Raw genomic sequence first — 16,670 nt, 5'->3', positions numbered from 1 at the left:
TTGTAAAGAAGCTGCTAATTTACTTTTTTTTTTTTACTAAAATCAAGGCTGTATCCCTCTAAACCAACTAATTGCTATAAATGCTTTCTAGCCACTTAGATATATTAAAATCATCATTGGTTACAATACGAAACTGCAATTTCACAGGCATCGTTTGTCATCCTTCTCATCCTCGTTTTGTGTATGTGTATATATCTATACAGATGTGTCCACATACATTTATTCTTCATGTGAAGCAAGTGGTGTTATACAGAACGCATGATCTCCTTCAGACTTGATAGTGCCAGGCCTTTTTTTTTTTCAAAAGAATATTTCCATTAAATAGTATCTTATTAGTGAATAAATGCACAAGCAGCTTCTGCTGATTAAAATGATATGCAGCATGTCTATATTCAGTGTGTGACTGTATATAAGAAATTCTATTTACAGTGCTTTCCTTGAACAAACTCATTATAGGCGTACCGCATGTCATTTGAATCAGCAGAAGCTGCTTGCGCATCATATTATCTTCCACTTTGCAAATAAGGTGCTATTTAATGGAAAACGTCGCAAATAAAATATTTGGGCATATTGTGTTGTGTCAGCATGCATCTGGGAAAAAAGTATTGTTTGAATCAGGTCATTAACACTATAGTCCCCCATCTACAGAGTAAATCTTGTGTGTATTTTGTGTATCAAATAATCCATTGTATCCCGATTGTGAACTGCCTATGTGTTTCCATGGTTTTAGACTTCTTGCTCATCTTTCCCAAAGTGTATACAGATTTTTCCATTTCTCTTGCAAAGCCACTAAAGGGGGTATTCAATCAATGCCGATATTTCTGAAAGTCAGAAATATCATCATCCTTTTTCGCCGACAATAGGTCGAATTTACATTGAGAGTCGAATAGCCTGCGGACCGGTGAAAATGGCCGCAAATTCGACAATTTAACGTCTCTTCTTTCGCCGATGCAGATTCGACTAAAAAAATAAAAAAAAGCCGGATCTGAATTGGTGAAAATGACTGTAAAATTGAAATATGTAAATATGTACATTGCTGTATTGTGAGAAATGTAAATATTAACAAAGTAGCACTTTCATGAACAAGATACAAAGTATAATGCGTAGTGTTCTGCCAGCCTTACCCCTACATTGTGCTTATTGGCATGAAAAAAAAGTTTGTAAAGGGAGCCTGGATCTAGAGCAGTCCTAGGTTTGCAGATAAAGTTTTTCTCACCACTTTAACTCCCCTGTAAACTTTTTTTTAACTCCTCAACATGTAAAAATGCTTTAAACTCCAGAAATGTTTAATATAATGTATGGTTGTTCAAGTGTTTTTAGTTATTCTTTCTAATGAGGAAACGACACGGGATTGCTAGTTGTCTTAAAATGACTAATGGCCCATACACACTGGGCGACTTTGAGCTGAAAGCAGCTCCATTAACTCATTTGAGTTGCTTTCAGCTCGAAAGTTGCCTAATGCGTACAGGGCAGCAGTGAGTACTGCTGCGCACTCTCGCATCATTGCTGGCCTGGCCGTCCATCTGCCGGTATTACTAGCAGATGAGCAAAGGGGTGTGTGGCTTTCCATAGCATCCTGCTATGGAAAGCCATTCACCCCTGGAAAAACAGGCGAAAAATGCTCTGTGTGTATGTGCTGAGCGTTTCCAGCCCACCGATTTATTTATTTTTTATTTTTTTCCCTTCCTCGGTCAGCATACACGCTGGGCAAAATCGCCCAGTGTGTATGGACTTTAACAGCAACTCAAGCTACTAATGTAGAGACCTAAATATATACCTAGTGTTCAAGTAGTCATTGAACAGTTCAGCCATTCACAATAGCGGAGGCTACGCAGGAAACGATAAAACAGCTCAGCGGTCAGAGCAGTCAAACTTTGGAACTCTCTTCCTGGAGAGGTGGTGTTGGCAGATACAATAAATACGTTCAAAATAAGGTTGGACAAGCATTTATTGGATAAAAATATCCAGGGGTACTAATAAGAACCATATTCTGTCTTTTACAAGGGATAAGCTATTAAAACGTAGGTTGAACTAGATCAGTGGTGGCCATCCTGTGGCTCTTGAGCCTCATGCGGCTCTCCCCCTTGAAAAGTGCGGCTCCTGCTCCCACTGCTGCCCGCCGCCCACCGTCTGTCCCAGTCTCCCCTGCTGCTGGTTCCCTGAATCCCTTCTCCTTCTTAGGGGAGGAGAGCGCGCATCGCGCATTTCTCCTACCCCTTACTGTGCATCCTTGTGACTGGGCCGTCGGCTAATAAGAGTTCGTAGGCCAGCAGCCAATCAGGAGCCGGCCAGTGAGCTTTGATTGGTGGGCGGCCCAGTCACAGGGAAGTGAGGGGGAAGGAGACACGCGGTGTGCTGTGCTCTCCTCCCATTGGTGACATGACAGGAGGACTGCAGGGGGACACCAGACTGTCCTCTCCCCGCCTGGCAGCAGCAGCAACAACGGTGAGTGCTGCTGCTGGGAAATTTGCACTGTGGGGGCATAGCAGTTTGTGGCACTGTGGGGGCATAGCAGTTTGTGGCACTGTGGGGGCATACCAGCTTTTTGGCACTGTGGGGGCATACCCGGCACCGTGTGGTGCATACCTGGCACTATTGGGGGCATATGTATATATGGCACTGCACTATTGGAGGCATATTTGTATCACACCCACCCAAGGGGTCAAAATAGACTACGCCCCTTTTTTTGGCGCATGCGCCTTCGGCGCGCGCATGATGTCAGCTCTTTAGCTTGACTACCGATATTTTTCGGCTCTTTACCTCTGACCGGTTGGCCACCCCTGAACTAGATGGACGCAAGTCTTTATTCAGCCTTATCTACTATGTAACTATGTAAAACAGCTGTGAAATGGTATATTTTTCCCATATCTGTTGGTCCATCTATGCTATTACTCAGATACAAATAAAAATGCCCTTAACCCCTTCCCGACATTTGACGTACATGTACGTTATGGTCGGGAAGTACTTCCCGACATTTGACGTACATGTACGTCATGACTTCTAACTGTCACTGCGTCTAGAGACGCAGTGACAGTTAGGTGATGTCTGCTGTCCCTGACAGCAGACATCCCCCCTCGCCGCCCAGGGGGGGCAGGGGTGCCCCCCCCCCGGTCGGCGATCGCTGTGATTGGCTGTTCAAATCTGAACAGCCATTCACAGCGTTTCCTGTGTTACCGGCGGCTAAGCCGCTCGGTAACACAGGGATCGGTGGTGATCGGTGCTGTCAAGTACAGCACCGATCACCACCGATGTGCAGCCCCCCCTCGAACCCGCCGGGCACTCACCCGGCAGCAGCAGCAGCTCCCCCCGGAGCGTCTGGAGCGCACGCAACGCTGCCCTCCTCCCCCCTCCCCCCCGCAGCAGCAGCAGCATCAAGCTGCAGAAAAAGTTAAAAATTAAATATATGCACTGAAAAAATATATTTATTTATATATATATATACACACGATCAATCGGCACTCACAGGGTCTTAATCAACTAAGTAAATAACTGACACGGAGGTCAAGAAATGCAGCAACGTTTCGAGCCTTTATTGGCTCGTCATCAGGCTTAACAAAACAGACATAAACCACATACCTATATCACCTTCCACCACCGTGCAAACAGGGCTGCTGCAGCTGCCGTCCGCCCGCCCGGCGTCCATTGCCGATGACGTCATCACTCACCTGACGTTCACCACGCTCCGTCCGCCGTGCAGCTCTGCGGTTGCTATGCAACCCTGAAAACAAAAAACAAAATCCGTGTACATAAATACACCATTAAAAATGCAGATACCATATAACACAGAACACAAATACATATGTATCGGGTGCATGACCCTGCAGTGAAACCAGGCAGCAAATATAGAAAACAGGGCATAAAGCATGTCTAAATAATGTACGTAAACTGTACAATGAGGTAACTTAACCTAACATCTGTATGCATAACGGACAAATGTCACAGGTGCGCGCTGTCCAGATAAGAAAAAAGAAAGCAAGACAGACAAAGTCTAGAAATCTATAAGTCGACATACCAAGTCGACACTAATGTACCAAAAGGTCCAGCACGGTAAGCCAGAAGGAGAACCATTCTACAGCAAGGATATCGGAGCCCTCATAAGAAGCAATTGTAACTGCAGTGCTCATTGAGACCCGCTGGATGCACCGTGTTTAGTTTGTGAATCCAGCGTGTCTCACACTGCAGTAAGAGTTTATCGCGATCACCACCTCGCAATCTCCTGGGTATATGATCAATGATCTTATAGCGGAGCGTGGCTAGACCATGTCCCTTTTCTCTAAAATGACGGGGAACGGGTTGTTCATTAACAGCCGGGTGGCCCTCAATCGACTGGCGAATGGTGGATCTATGGGTCCCCATTCTCTCTTTGAACGTCCTTGTGGTCTTCCCCACATAGAGAAGACCACAAGGACATCGGATGATATAAACAATGTACGAGCTAGAACATGAGAGAACATGCTTAATGGGGATCCGCACCCCAGACTGTGGGTGTAGAAAGTAGGCACCTGTTTCCAGGTAGCTACAGGTGGTGCAACCCACGCACCTATAGCACCCGGGTTTTTTGGTCAGAAAATTTTGGGGGACTACTCTGTCAAGACCCGTTATATCATTTCTGACCAGCCAATCCTTAAGATTGCGCTGTCTCTGAAAACTGGGTAGTAGCGAGCATCCCTTAAGGGCCTTGATGCCTGAATCCCTTTGGACCATAGGCCAAAGGTCCTTAGCTGATTTGACAATCTCAGAACTGGCACTGTTGAATTTCTGCACAAAAGCAATTTTAGAAGTCCCCAAGCTAGCTGTTTTTTGCTTGGGTCTGAGAGTGGACATCCTCGACGTGGTCATCACCTTGTTTTTGGCTTTGATTAACTCTTTGTGGTTATACCCACGAACTAGAAATTTCTCCACCATCAGGTCAATCTCTCTCTCAGCATCCTCAGGATCTGCGCAAATACGCCTGGCCCTAAGGAATTGTGAGAAAGGGAGACCCCTAACCGTCGCCACAGGGTGGTGACTGGAACAGTGTAACATCGTGTTTCTATCGGTGTTCTTTTTGTATAGGCTAGTGTGTATTTTGCCATCAACAAGAGTGAGGATCACGTCCAGATAATGTACCGCTGTAGGACTTATATCAAAAGTGAACTTAATCGGACTGTCCAACAAATTGATCTGCTCAATAAGGCTTATTGAGCAGATCAATTTGTTGGACAGTCCGATTAAGTTCACTTTGGATATAAGTCCTACAGCGGTACATTATCTGGACGTGATCCTCACTCTTGTTGATGGCAAAATACACACTAGCCTATACAAAAAGAACACCGATAGAAACACGATGTTACACTGTTCCAGTCACCACCCTGTGGCGACGGTTAGGGGTCTCCCTTTCTCACAATTCCTTAGGGCCAGGCGTATTTGCGCAGATCCTGAGGATGCTGAGAGAGAGATTGACCTGATGGTGGAGAAATTTCTAGTTCGTGGGTATAACCACAAAGAGTTAATCAAAGCCAAAAACAAGGTGATGACCACGTCGAGGATGTCCACTCTCAGACCCAAGCAAAAAACAGCTAGCTTGGGGACTTCTAAAATTGCTTTTGTGCAGAAATTCAACAGTGCCAGTTCTGAGATTGTCAAATCAGCTAAGGACCTTTGGCCTATGGTCCAAAGGGATTCAGGCATCAAGGCCCTTAAGGGATGCTCGCTACTACCCAGTTTTCAGAGACAGCGCAATCTTAAGGATTGGCTGGTCAGAAATGATATAACGGGTCTTGACAGAGTAGTCCCCCAAAATTTTCTGACCAAAAAACCCGGGTGCTATAGGTGCGTGGGTTGCACCACCTGTAGCTACCTGGAAACAGGTGCCTACTTTCTACACCCACAGTCTGGGGTGCGGATCCCCATTAAGCATGTTCTCTCATGTTCTAGCTCGTACATTGTTTATATCATCCGATGTCCTTGTGGTCTTCTCTATGTGGGGAAGACCACAAGGACGTTCAAAGAGAGAATGGGGACCCATAGATCCACCATTCGCCAGTCGATTGAGGGCCACCCGGCTGTTAATGAACAACCCGTTCCCCGTCATTTTAGAGAAAAGGGACATGGTCTAGCCACGCTCCGCTATAAGATCATTGATCATATACCCAGGAGATTGCGAGGTGGTGATCGCGATAAACTCTTACTGCAGTGTGAGACACGCTGGATTCACAAACTAAACACGGTGCATCCAGCGGGTCTCAATGAGCACTGCAGTTACAATTGCTTCTTATGAGGGCTCCGATATCCTTGCTGTAGAATGGTTCTCCTTCTGGCTTACCGTGCTGGACCTTTTGGTACATTAGTGTCGACTTGGTATGTCGACTTATAGATTTCTAGACTTTGTCTGTCTTGCTTTCTTTTTTCTTATCTGGACAGCGCGCACCTGTGACATTTGTCCGTTATGCATACAGATGTTAGGTTAAGTTACCTCATTGTACAGTTTACGTACATTATTTAGACATGCTTTATGCCCTGTTTTCTATATTTGCTGCCTGGTTTCACTGCAGGGTCATGCACCCGATACATATGTATTTGTGTTCTGTGTTATATGGTATCTGCATTTTTAATGGTGTATTTATGTACACGGATTTTGTTTTTTGTTTTCAGGGTTGCATAGCAACCGCAGAGCTGCACGGCGGACGGAGCGTGGTGAACGTCAGGTGAGTGATGACGTCATCGGCAATGGACGCCGGGCGGGCGGACGGCAGCTGCAGCAGCCCTGTTTGCACGGTGGTGGAAGGTGATATAGGTATGTGGTTTATGTCTGTTTTGTTAAGCCTGATGACGAGCCAATAAAGGCTCGAAACGTTGCTGCATTTCTTGACCTCCGTGTCAGTTATTTACTTAGTTGATTAAGACCCTGTGAGTGCCGATTGATCGTGTGTATTTGTACCCGGACCGACTGTTTGGGCTGGATAAGGCACCTGGGCAACTTTGGCTTTCTTGGAGGATCGCTGTGAGTGCCGGTATCAAGATATATATATATATATATATATATATATATATATATATATATATATATATATATATATATATATATATATATATATATATATATATATATATATATATATATGTGTATATATATATATATATATATATATATATATATGTGTGTGTGTATATATATGTATGTATATATATATATATATATATATATATATATGTGTGTGTATATATATATATATATATATATATATATGTGTGTGTATATATATATATATATATGTGTGTATATACCGCACCGATTACCACCGATCGGCAGCCCCCCTCCCACCCACCCGGCTGCCGCAGCGCCAGCACCCCTCCCACCCCCCCGCCAGCCGCAGCGCCAGCCCCCCTCCCAAAGCTGGTGACTAAAATGGGGTCACTTGTGGGGGGGTTCCACTGTATTGGTGCTTCGGGGGTCTTGCTAATGCGACATAGCACCCACCATTCATTCCACCACCAAAAATCACTCCTTCCCTTCTGAGTCCTGCCATGCACCCAACTGGTATTTTTTGGTCACACGTGAGGCATTGCCGTACTCGGGAGAAATTGGGGCACAGATTTTGGGGTGCTTTGTCTCCTTCATTCCTTGTGAAAATAAAAAATTTTGAGCCAGAACTGCATTTTTCTGTAAAAAATTACATTTTTTTACACAAAAATGCAGATCTGGCTCAAAATTTTTCATTTTCACAAGGAATGAAGGAGACAAAGCACCCCAAAATCTGTGCCCCAATTTCTCCCGAGTACGGCAATGCCTCATGTGTGACCAAAAAATACCAGTTGGGTGCATGGCAGGACTCAGAAGGGAAGGAGTGATTTTTGGATTTTGCAGCACAGATTCTGGTTGAATGACCCCCGAAACACCCATACAGTGGAACCCCCCCACAAGTGACCCCATTTTGCAAACTACACCCTTCAGGGAATTCATCAAGGGGTATAGTGTACATTTCAAACCCCCCGGGGTTTCACCAATTTTGATACAACTGAGCTGTGAAAATGAAAAATTATTTTTTTTCATTTTCACTGCCCAGTTGTACCACAATTGGTGAAACCCCTGGGGGTTTGAAATGTACACTATACCCCTAGATGAATTCCCTGAAGGGTGTAGTTTGCAAAATGGGGTCACTTGTGGGGGGGTACCTAACTTTTAGCATCTTATGGTGCCTAGAAACCTACATGGTGCCTAAAAAATAATCTCATAAAAAGGAGGCTCCAAAATCAAGTAGGTGCTCCTTCTATTATGAAGCCTGTGGTTTGGTCACCGTGCACACTAGGGCCACATATAGGATATTTATGAAAACCAAAGAATTGGGGGAATCAATTTTTAGTCACATTTCTCTAGTAAAATCTACTGTGTTCCTTAGAAAAATGTATTAAAATTGCAAATCTGCAAAAAAAATGAAATTTTGAAATTTCACCTACACTTTCTTTTAATTCCTGTGAAACACCTAAAGGGTTAACAAACTTCCAAAATGCTGTTTTGAATACTGTGAGGGGTGCAGTTTTTGAAATGGCATCATTTATGGGGGTGTCTCACATACAAGTCACTCAAAGTCACATCATAACTGACCTGGTCCCTAAAAAAATCAGAGTTTGAAATTTTCTTGAAAATTTGAGAATTTGCTATTCATATTTGAAGCCTCCTAGTGTCCAAAAAAATGAAAAGGAGGTTGAAATAATGATTGCAACATAAAGTAGACATATGGTCTTTGTTAGTTATTAACTATTTTGAGTGGTATGTTTATTTGTCTCACAAGCAGAAAATGTGACATTTTGCAAATTGCAAAATTTTCCATTTTTTCACGACATTTTGGTATTTTTCACAAAAAAACACAGACTGTATCGACCCAAATTTACCACTAACTTGAAGTACAATGTGTCACGAGAAAACAATCTCAAAATCACTGGGATAAGTAAAAGCAAAAAAAAGTTATCCCCACTTAAGTGAAACATGTCAGATTTGAAAAAAATGGCTCTGTCAGGAACGCAAAAACTGGCTCTGTCAGGAAGGGGTTAATAAGAGAGGTCAAGTGCAATTTATTGGGGATTTTTTACTGGCAGCCGCCACAGCTCTGTGTATGGGCAATGACAACTGGAGCTGTCGAATACAATAGTTACAGTTGTTGGAATGGTCTTGTAAATAGCAGCACCGACAGTGGCGTGTGGCGCATTCTGCTTCATACATGGGGAGAAACCGTATGCGCTATAATGGCGCTTATACCACTTCTCCCCTATAATGTCCCATCTTACATCTACCCTACAGCCGGTAACATGGAAGATATGAATGGCTGGTATTTTATCATTTTGTCACTCTTCAGTGCTTAGTACATCTGCCACAATGTGTAAGTGCTGCGTGTAAACTGTATAATATAATAATCCGTGCAGCCCTTTGTGAATTATTTGTGTTTTTCCTTCGCTTTGTTTGTTTCTTTCTGTCAAGTCTCCCAACCAAAGATTTTTCTTTTTCTATTGAAAAACATTCAATGTGCATTTGACTGTGTTTTGATTTTTGTAGACACAACTCGGAGACTAGGATACAGAACCACTTGAAATGACAGATGGATAAAATAATAACTAATGAAGTAGTCCATTCTATAGCAGAATACCAAGTCTGATGCATAGTATTCTGCCAATTGGCCATACTTTTTGCTTATTGGAATGAGATAAAAGGGTGGAAAGTGCTTTTGATTCAGAGCATCATTCCATGTTTTGCAGAGGATTGTGCGTCACCATTTTAACCCCACTACGCACTTTTCCCAGTGCAAATAAGACCGTTCTGATGTTTCCTTACCTTCGTTTTTAGAGGGAATTCAATCAGCTACGGACTAGATGACACCCCCTCCCAATTAGCCCTGTAGGTCACAAAAATCCCAATAACTCGAGGGTTAACATATGGTGTGACCGCGTTAATGCACAAATCTGTATATTTTCCACCTTTAGAAGTTGAGAGTTTAAGGGGGAGAGAGTTTTCAACAAAAATACAGTAGGTTGGATTTACATTCAAACAAACAACTTAACTCTGTGCTAGTTAATCGGCTGCATCAGGGTCTGAATTAAGAAATCGGTCTTCCCACCGTCGGATGCATTATGAAAGGGGAGGGCAGAGGTCACTTGGGTCCGCCCAGTGTTTCATTGAGTATGCCCCCAAAAACGGTGGGTGCGCCCATATAAACGCTGGGCATACCCCTGTGAATGGAGGTCTCCCCTGCCTGCTTGGGGTGGGGCGGCTGACATCACCCGTGCCCGCTTTTAATTCGACCATCACTGTGCAGTACAAAAGTAAGTCCAGGCTTATTTTGATCTGCGAAGAGAGGAAAAATTATTCGATGGTGAACGACCATCAAATGACTTTTCCTATGTGCGGCTGTATGCAAGCAGATGTGTAAGCATACTCATCCACTCACATCATTTTGCGGGGGATTCGGTTGGAAGGGGGGCATGTGTTCAGCAAGGCTGTGTTTACCTACTCGGTAGGCAGCAAATATATGCAGCAAATATATGCAACAAATATATGCAACCTACCCCCCTTTAAACAACCAGCTATATCTTCGGAACCAACTGACCCATTTACATGAGACCAGTATTATATTGAAGAACTTTTGAGTTTGCTTCGAATGATTTTGGTCCCGTGAAACTGGGCTGTTTGGTTCCAGAGAAATCTGCCCTCAAAGAACATAAACAGTCATGAAATTACATTTAAGAAATGAATAAAACGGTTTAACCTGGAACCAATTAACCCATATGGATCCAGCCTGGTATCAAATTGAAGGCCCAGCGATTTGGGTTAGACTGGGATCAACCTCGAGCTTCAGTGATGCCGAAGGTGGAACTGGCAGCCGTTGAACTGGGTGGGGGTCAGAATTAGCGGGTCCCATGTTATCCTATAGGGAAAACGTTCCAGCTTTGCCTGCAGTATCTCCGGTTCCCCTAGACCACCCCCTAGATTCGCCTATGCTTATGTGTACCCAGCTTGATCTTGGACACGCCTCTCCAAAAGCTAAAGCTTTGTGCATATTTCAGGTCAGTCACATCTGACGTGTAACATGGTTTTGCAGGGCCTGATGCAAAGATGGCTGCACAGCGGCTGTGCGATAATATGCTAATGTCACAGTAGGCGGTTTGTGGCTACTCTAATCTGCTGCTATCTCTGAGGACACAGCATTGGAATATCTGCATAAACATCAGTTGTTTCAGTAAGGTTACACAGGCAGACCAGGACAAATTCACGCTGCTGAAGCCAGTGAGCTATTGAGGGGCTTAGCAAGCCCAGAGGTTTAAGCATGCCCAGAAAATAAGGCAGATGCATACCCTTTTTCTGTAATGCTTTACACAACCTCCAAATGCTAGCAGCATGTCCATTTTGATGTGTCATTTGGGGTACTGTGAATGACATTACAGCCCTGCATCTATAAATTGGGTGTATACTGTATTTAGCAATGCTTGGTGAGAGCAACTACTCTGTTACTACAAATATATGTAATATTGTTAAGCGTAAAGTGTAGGAACCAGACCAGGTTTTGGAGCACTAGCAAAAGCCAGGGGTGTAATCGGAAGCACCTGTGATCTCCCAATATAAGTGTTTCCAGGGCAGAGTGCAAATGCTCTCGATGGTGGATTAGCTGCCTAAGTGATAGGCCAGGGTGTGGGTAGGGACCACTGGAGCCTTTGCAACAGCCTGTTTATGCTGTGATTACCTATATTCTGCTGCCTGTAGCTATGCTATGTCTATGGATATAATCTGGTATACTGTGACCTGCTTGATAAAATACAGATCAAAATCTTCATCTGAATCCCTGTGTATGTGATCCTTGTCACACACACACATATTATATATATATATATAATGTATGTATGTATGTATGTATGTATGTATGTATGTGTTGGATAGGACCGGCACTTGCTGCTGGGAACGTGGATAATGCGCTGGTAGTCGAGCGTAGTACAGGTAGGTGGGTTGGTGGTGCGGCGTTCAGCTTGCAATTCATAAATAACATCACACGTGCATATGGAGGAGACACCTACCACGCCAGACCGCTCCTGATTAGGTAATCTGCATACTTAATCCAATCGGTACACCCATCACCAAACTTAAATAAACATATATAGTAATAAACAGTTTTTAGCATAATTACTACAAATATACCAATTATAAAGTGCTAATAATTAAAGTGGAATGCATAATTAGGCTATATAGGCATGATGTCAGAATAAATATAAGTTTCAAAAGGCTGCAAAAGATAAATACTCGTTTAAGCCTCTGGGGTGAATCCATTCCGTTTCCCTTTTTAACAATAATCGTCCTCGGTCACCACCTCGCACGGGTCTGGCGACTTGATCCATCATACGATATCTCAAACTTGTTAGTGGATGGGTTATCTCATAGAATTGGCGGTCAACTGGCTGATCACTGCGCTTATTAATAAGCGCAGCCTTAATGGTAGAACGATGTCAAGCCATTCTATCTTTAAATTTACACTGGGTCTTGCCAATATATGTAAGTCCGAAAGGACATATGACTTGATCACATGTGTGCGGTTACAAGTAAGATGTTGCTTAATTAACATTCTCTTGCCTGAATGTGGGTGATTGAAACTGTCACCGGCTAACACATATTGGCACGTAACACATGAACATTTGAAGCATCCAGGTTTTTTTTTAGATAAAAAACGACCCTCTAGTTTGTTAAAAGTAATGTCAGATTTAACAAGTAAATCTCTCAGGTTTGGACCACGCGAGTAACATGGCATAATGTTTGTCTCAGTAAAAGGTCATTGTTTATCAGATTTAATAAATTGTCCATTGTGTTTTAATAACTGTTTGAATTTCTTTGAAAAAAAAATGTATTTCAATGAGGTTTCTTGAGATACAATATCTTGCATTTATGTTGTATAAACACATAAAATACACACAAATATTTTATTTGTGCATGAAACAAGGTTTTCAAACATGAAACAAAGTTTGTGTACAATCTCAAGCACTGAATTTGAATGCTAATTTTTTTTTTTTTTGCACATATTTAGTGCCAGTTACAGTACATAGGATTTCCCCAGTAGTACGAGTTACAGATGTTCCGGTAGGTTTTTAGAAAAAAAATATATAAATAATTTGGATAAGGGATATTCAACCTGTATTTATTTTTGCATAAAAATATGAAAATTAGAACATAGTATCCGCAAGATGGTTATAGGATTTTCGCAGTTCTTGTCGCAGTCGTATACATATTTCCATATGCCTTAGTCAAATAACATGTATATGCAGAATTAACCCTACATGTTTCATCCTTAGGATATTATCAGGTGTAATATCCATTATTGGTAAATTATGAGATAATATCAGAAGTATTGCAGTAAAGCAGGGCTTGACAAATTTCAAAAAAATCTAGGAGCCAGGATGAAAATCTAGGAGCCAGAAAAAAATAGTGACAGTGTGCGCCAAAAAGTAACACGATAATGCCTATTACACGTCACATACCTAGTGTTCCCGCTAGGCTGTTTTAGCGGGGTGCTGTGCCCTGCCCCTCTAGCAGCGCCCTGCTAAAACAGCCTGGTGTCTGCCCGACACACCGCAAGGGGAAGCCCAGTGCCGCCGTAGACATCAATGCCCAGCGCTTCCCCGGCAGCACAGCGACTCCGGCGGGGCCAGCCCCTTTGATGACGGCCGTGGCCGGACCCGCCCCCTTTGTTGATGGCGGTGGCTGGGCCCACCCCCTTTGAGGACGGCGCGGCCTGAGCATGTCCCTTTTGTGACGTCGGTGCCCAGGGACCGCCCAAAGCTGTGACATCGGTGGGCCCAGTCCGCCCCCCTTCCCACACAAAATCCTAGAGGGAACACTACATACCCATTACACATACCCACATGCCACAATGCCCATTACACATTATGCCACACACTAGAAAACCTTTTGCATACTATACCACACACAATAATGCCCATTACATATACCTCACACACCTTAATGCCCATTACACAGTAAACCAAACACCGTAATGCCAATTACATATAATACCACACGCTGTAATGCCCATGGCATATTATGCCACAGTGCTGCTTACCTACATGCTCACTGCTATGGGTTTCTGGCTTAATGCCAGGCAGGGGCAGACTGAGAAAAAAAGACAGGGGGGCTCTGGTCTCTCTGCCTAAGCAGCGGGTCTCTGTGGCTGGTTATACTGTACTATCAGCACTTACAACATCCCTGGGAGCCACTGTTAAAACAAAGACACATAAGCAGATGGCCCCACGGTGGGTTATAATGTTCAATACAACAACAAGCATAGTGGCAGCCAGGGGTGTAACTAGACCCTTATGGGCCCCATAGCAAAGTTTTGAAAGGGCCGCCCCCCCCCCCCCCCCCCTGCAATTTGCTGTATAGGTGCAAAAAGAGAGAAAGATCTAATAGCTGCACTACTCCCCACTTCCCTTTTCAAAGCTCACTCACAGCGGGGGTTAAGAAGCCTGGTGTGATGCCTGGGGAGAAGTGTACTGGAACCACTGCCACCTGCCATGTCAGAGCTGCCGAGTGCCAGATGGTGGTTCTGGTGTAGAGACACCACAGTGTCTCACACAGTGCAAGGAGCCGGGAGCTAGAAGGAGCCAAGCAGGGGGAGCACACAGTGCTTACGGAGAGGCAGCGTGCAGGGCAGCTGTGGGCCTGGAGAATGAGGGTGACGTAACAGCTAGGTACTGCAGTGCAGACGAGGAGATGAGAGGAGGGCCGGTGCACAGCTCTCCCGGCTGCCGCTGTATCAGAGCAGGTCAGCAGCGCGCCTATTTCAAAAGTCAAGCTGCATTGGTAGCTCATGATTAGCTTGTGAGCCACCTTGACTTATGTAATAGGCGCGCTGCGGAGTGCGGACCTGCTCTGATGCAGCGGCAGCCAGGAGAGTTGTGCGCCGGTCTGCCGTGCTGGCTGTTATATTGAACATAATAACCCCACGCGGCGCCATCTGTTTATGTGTCTTAAACGGGCACGCAAGGCTGCTGTAAGTGCTGATCGGATAACAAGCCACGGGGACCCGCTGCTTACCCTGCCTCTCCCTGTTCATCTGCCGGCAGCCGGGAGAGTTGTAAACTGCTCTGCCGGCTGCTGCCCGCTGCTGTCAAGCCACCACTCTGCCTGGGGGTTCTGCTTCCTGGCAAATCTGGTCGCCAGGAAGCAGAATCTGGTCGCCATGGCGACCTGGCCCCCGGGTTTTGTCGAGCCCTGCAGTAAAGATTATATAGCGATGTTCAAGCAAGAAGTAAAAATTCTAGCTGGAATCAGATTATCAAATTGGGTTGACTGACAAATTGGTTCAGTCAAAAGTAGATTGACCAACATATATAGTTTCAATTGCAGATAAGAATTAAGCCAAGTTTGTCACAATTTCAGAAAGCTGTGGACTTTGCAAGGAATTGTTCACTAGATTAATTCTTATCTGCAGTTGAAACTATTTATTCAGTTCAGGAAAGAATGTTCTATAAGTACCCAAGGCTTGGGCGCCTGTGAAGCAGTCCAGTCACGGGCTTAACTAAGAATGCACGCGGAGTGATTACTATTGAGGTTCATATACGATTGTGACCTTCATTTTGTGAAGCAGCCTGTGCAATCACATTCAGTAACTGATTGGTTAGATCTTTGTCAGTTTCCAACTGACGATTAACTGGCTATTTTTGAAAAATGGCAGTAGCTGATCGGTAAAGTACGTCTATCTCTCTCCAAGGTTTCATAAATTTCCCAGTTGTACCCAGTATGCCACACTGTAAAAAACTGAAGTGGATGGTATAACATTAATTCTTTGTTGTGTGATCACATGACACCGGAAGGTGTCTAAACCCATTAAATGTAGTTATCTGGTAGACAAAGTGTTATTCTTAGTGTTATTCTTAGCAGCACTGCCTTCGTTTCTACCTAAAACTGAAGTGGCCTTTAAATAATTAACTAATATTGTTCAATTTGTTTTGACTTTTTTGTTCTTTTTGTTCTTCTAGATAAGCCGGTGCCTTTTATTGTCGCTGCCCTAAAACAAAGAAACAATTCTGCTTGAAAAAGAACACAACACTACTTATTTTGTACATACTTTTGTAGCATTGTCTTGAAAATGTAATTCACAGATTGTTCATTAAAAGTTTTGTTCGAGAGCAGTATTCTGTTCGCTTCATTACTGGGATGTTTTATTTATTTATTTTTTGTTCTTGTTTCTCCTGCTTAATGTAATCTTTTGTACGAATATAAATTGTTATACTTTTGAGATATTTCTATGTTAAAAATTGTATTCATTTGCAAATGACATTTAAAAAATATTTTAATGTAAATAGGGAACAATAAAATGTTAACGTTATCATGGTGTATTTTTTATGTCCACTATCGCATCAAGTCTACACTTCATGTTGTTATTGGTGTTGCCACATCATGTGTTTTATGGTCCACAATATTTACTCTGGGTACATTTTAATGAGTTAAATATAAAGACTGAACATATTCAAACCCATTGACCTTAGTACCGTGAGGCTAAATCTCCATTACACCATCTTTCCTGCCCTATGTGGGTTCTTCTGTATTAAACATGTTCCGTTGTGGTTTAGATGAAAATAACCAGAGTAAACTGTAAAGCTTTCCTCTCCATACTATACAAAGGTGTTTTTAAAACATAATTCATAATTTTGTATATTACTAC

The 16,670-nt window shown here is 43.4% G+C and overlaps 1 protein-coding gene across 2 annotated transcripts in view; it reads left to right on the top strand.

The window, feature by feature from the left end:
• Positions 1–16,334, top strand: part of FAM174A (family with sequence similarity 174 member A) — a 29,104-nt gene extending 12,770 nt beyond the window's left edge. Inside the window, exons 3-4 of one of the 2 annotated variants that reach the window (XM_083151728.1) lie at positions 13,035–13,087; positions 15,985–16,334. In XM_083151728.1, coding sequence (XP_083007854.1) covers positions 13,035–13,053 — 19 coding nt within the window. In that variant the 3' untranslated portion in view covers positions 13,054–13,087; positions 15,985–16,334. The remainder of the gene's footprint in view (positions 1–13,034; positions 13,088–15,984) is intronic. The other variant, XM_083151730.1, reaches the window with a different exon arrangement.
• The last annotated feature ends 336 nt before the right edge of the window (positions 16,335–16,670 follow it).

Source organism: Crinia signifera, chromosome 1, assembly GCF_055691185.1.
Source record: "Crinia signifera chromosome 1, ASM5569118v1, whole genome shotgun sequence".
NCBI classification, from domain to species: domain Eukaryota; kingdom Metazoa; phylum Chordata; class Amphibia; order Anura; family Myobatrachidae; genus Crinia; species Crinia signifera.
Note: the sequence above shows the minus strand (reverse complement) of the source record. Positions and strands in the feature narration are given on the sequence as shown.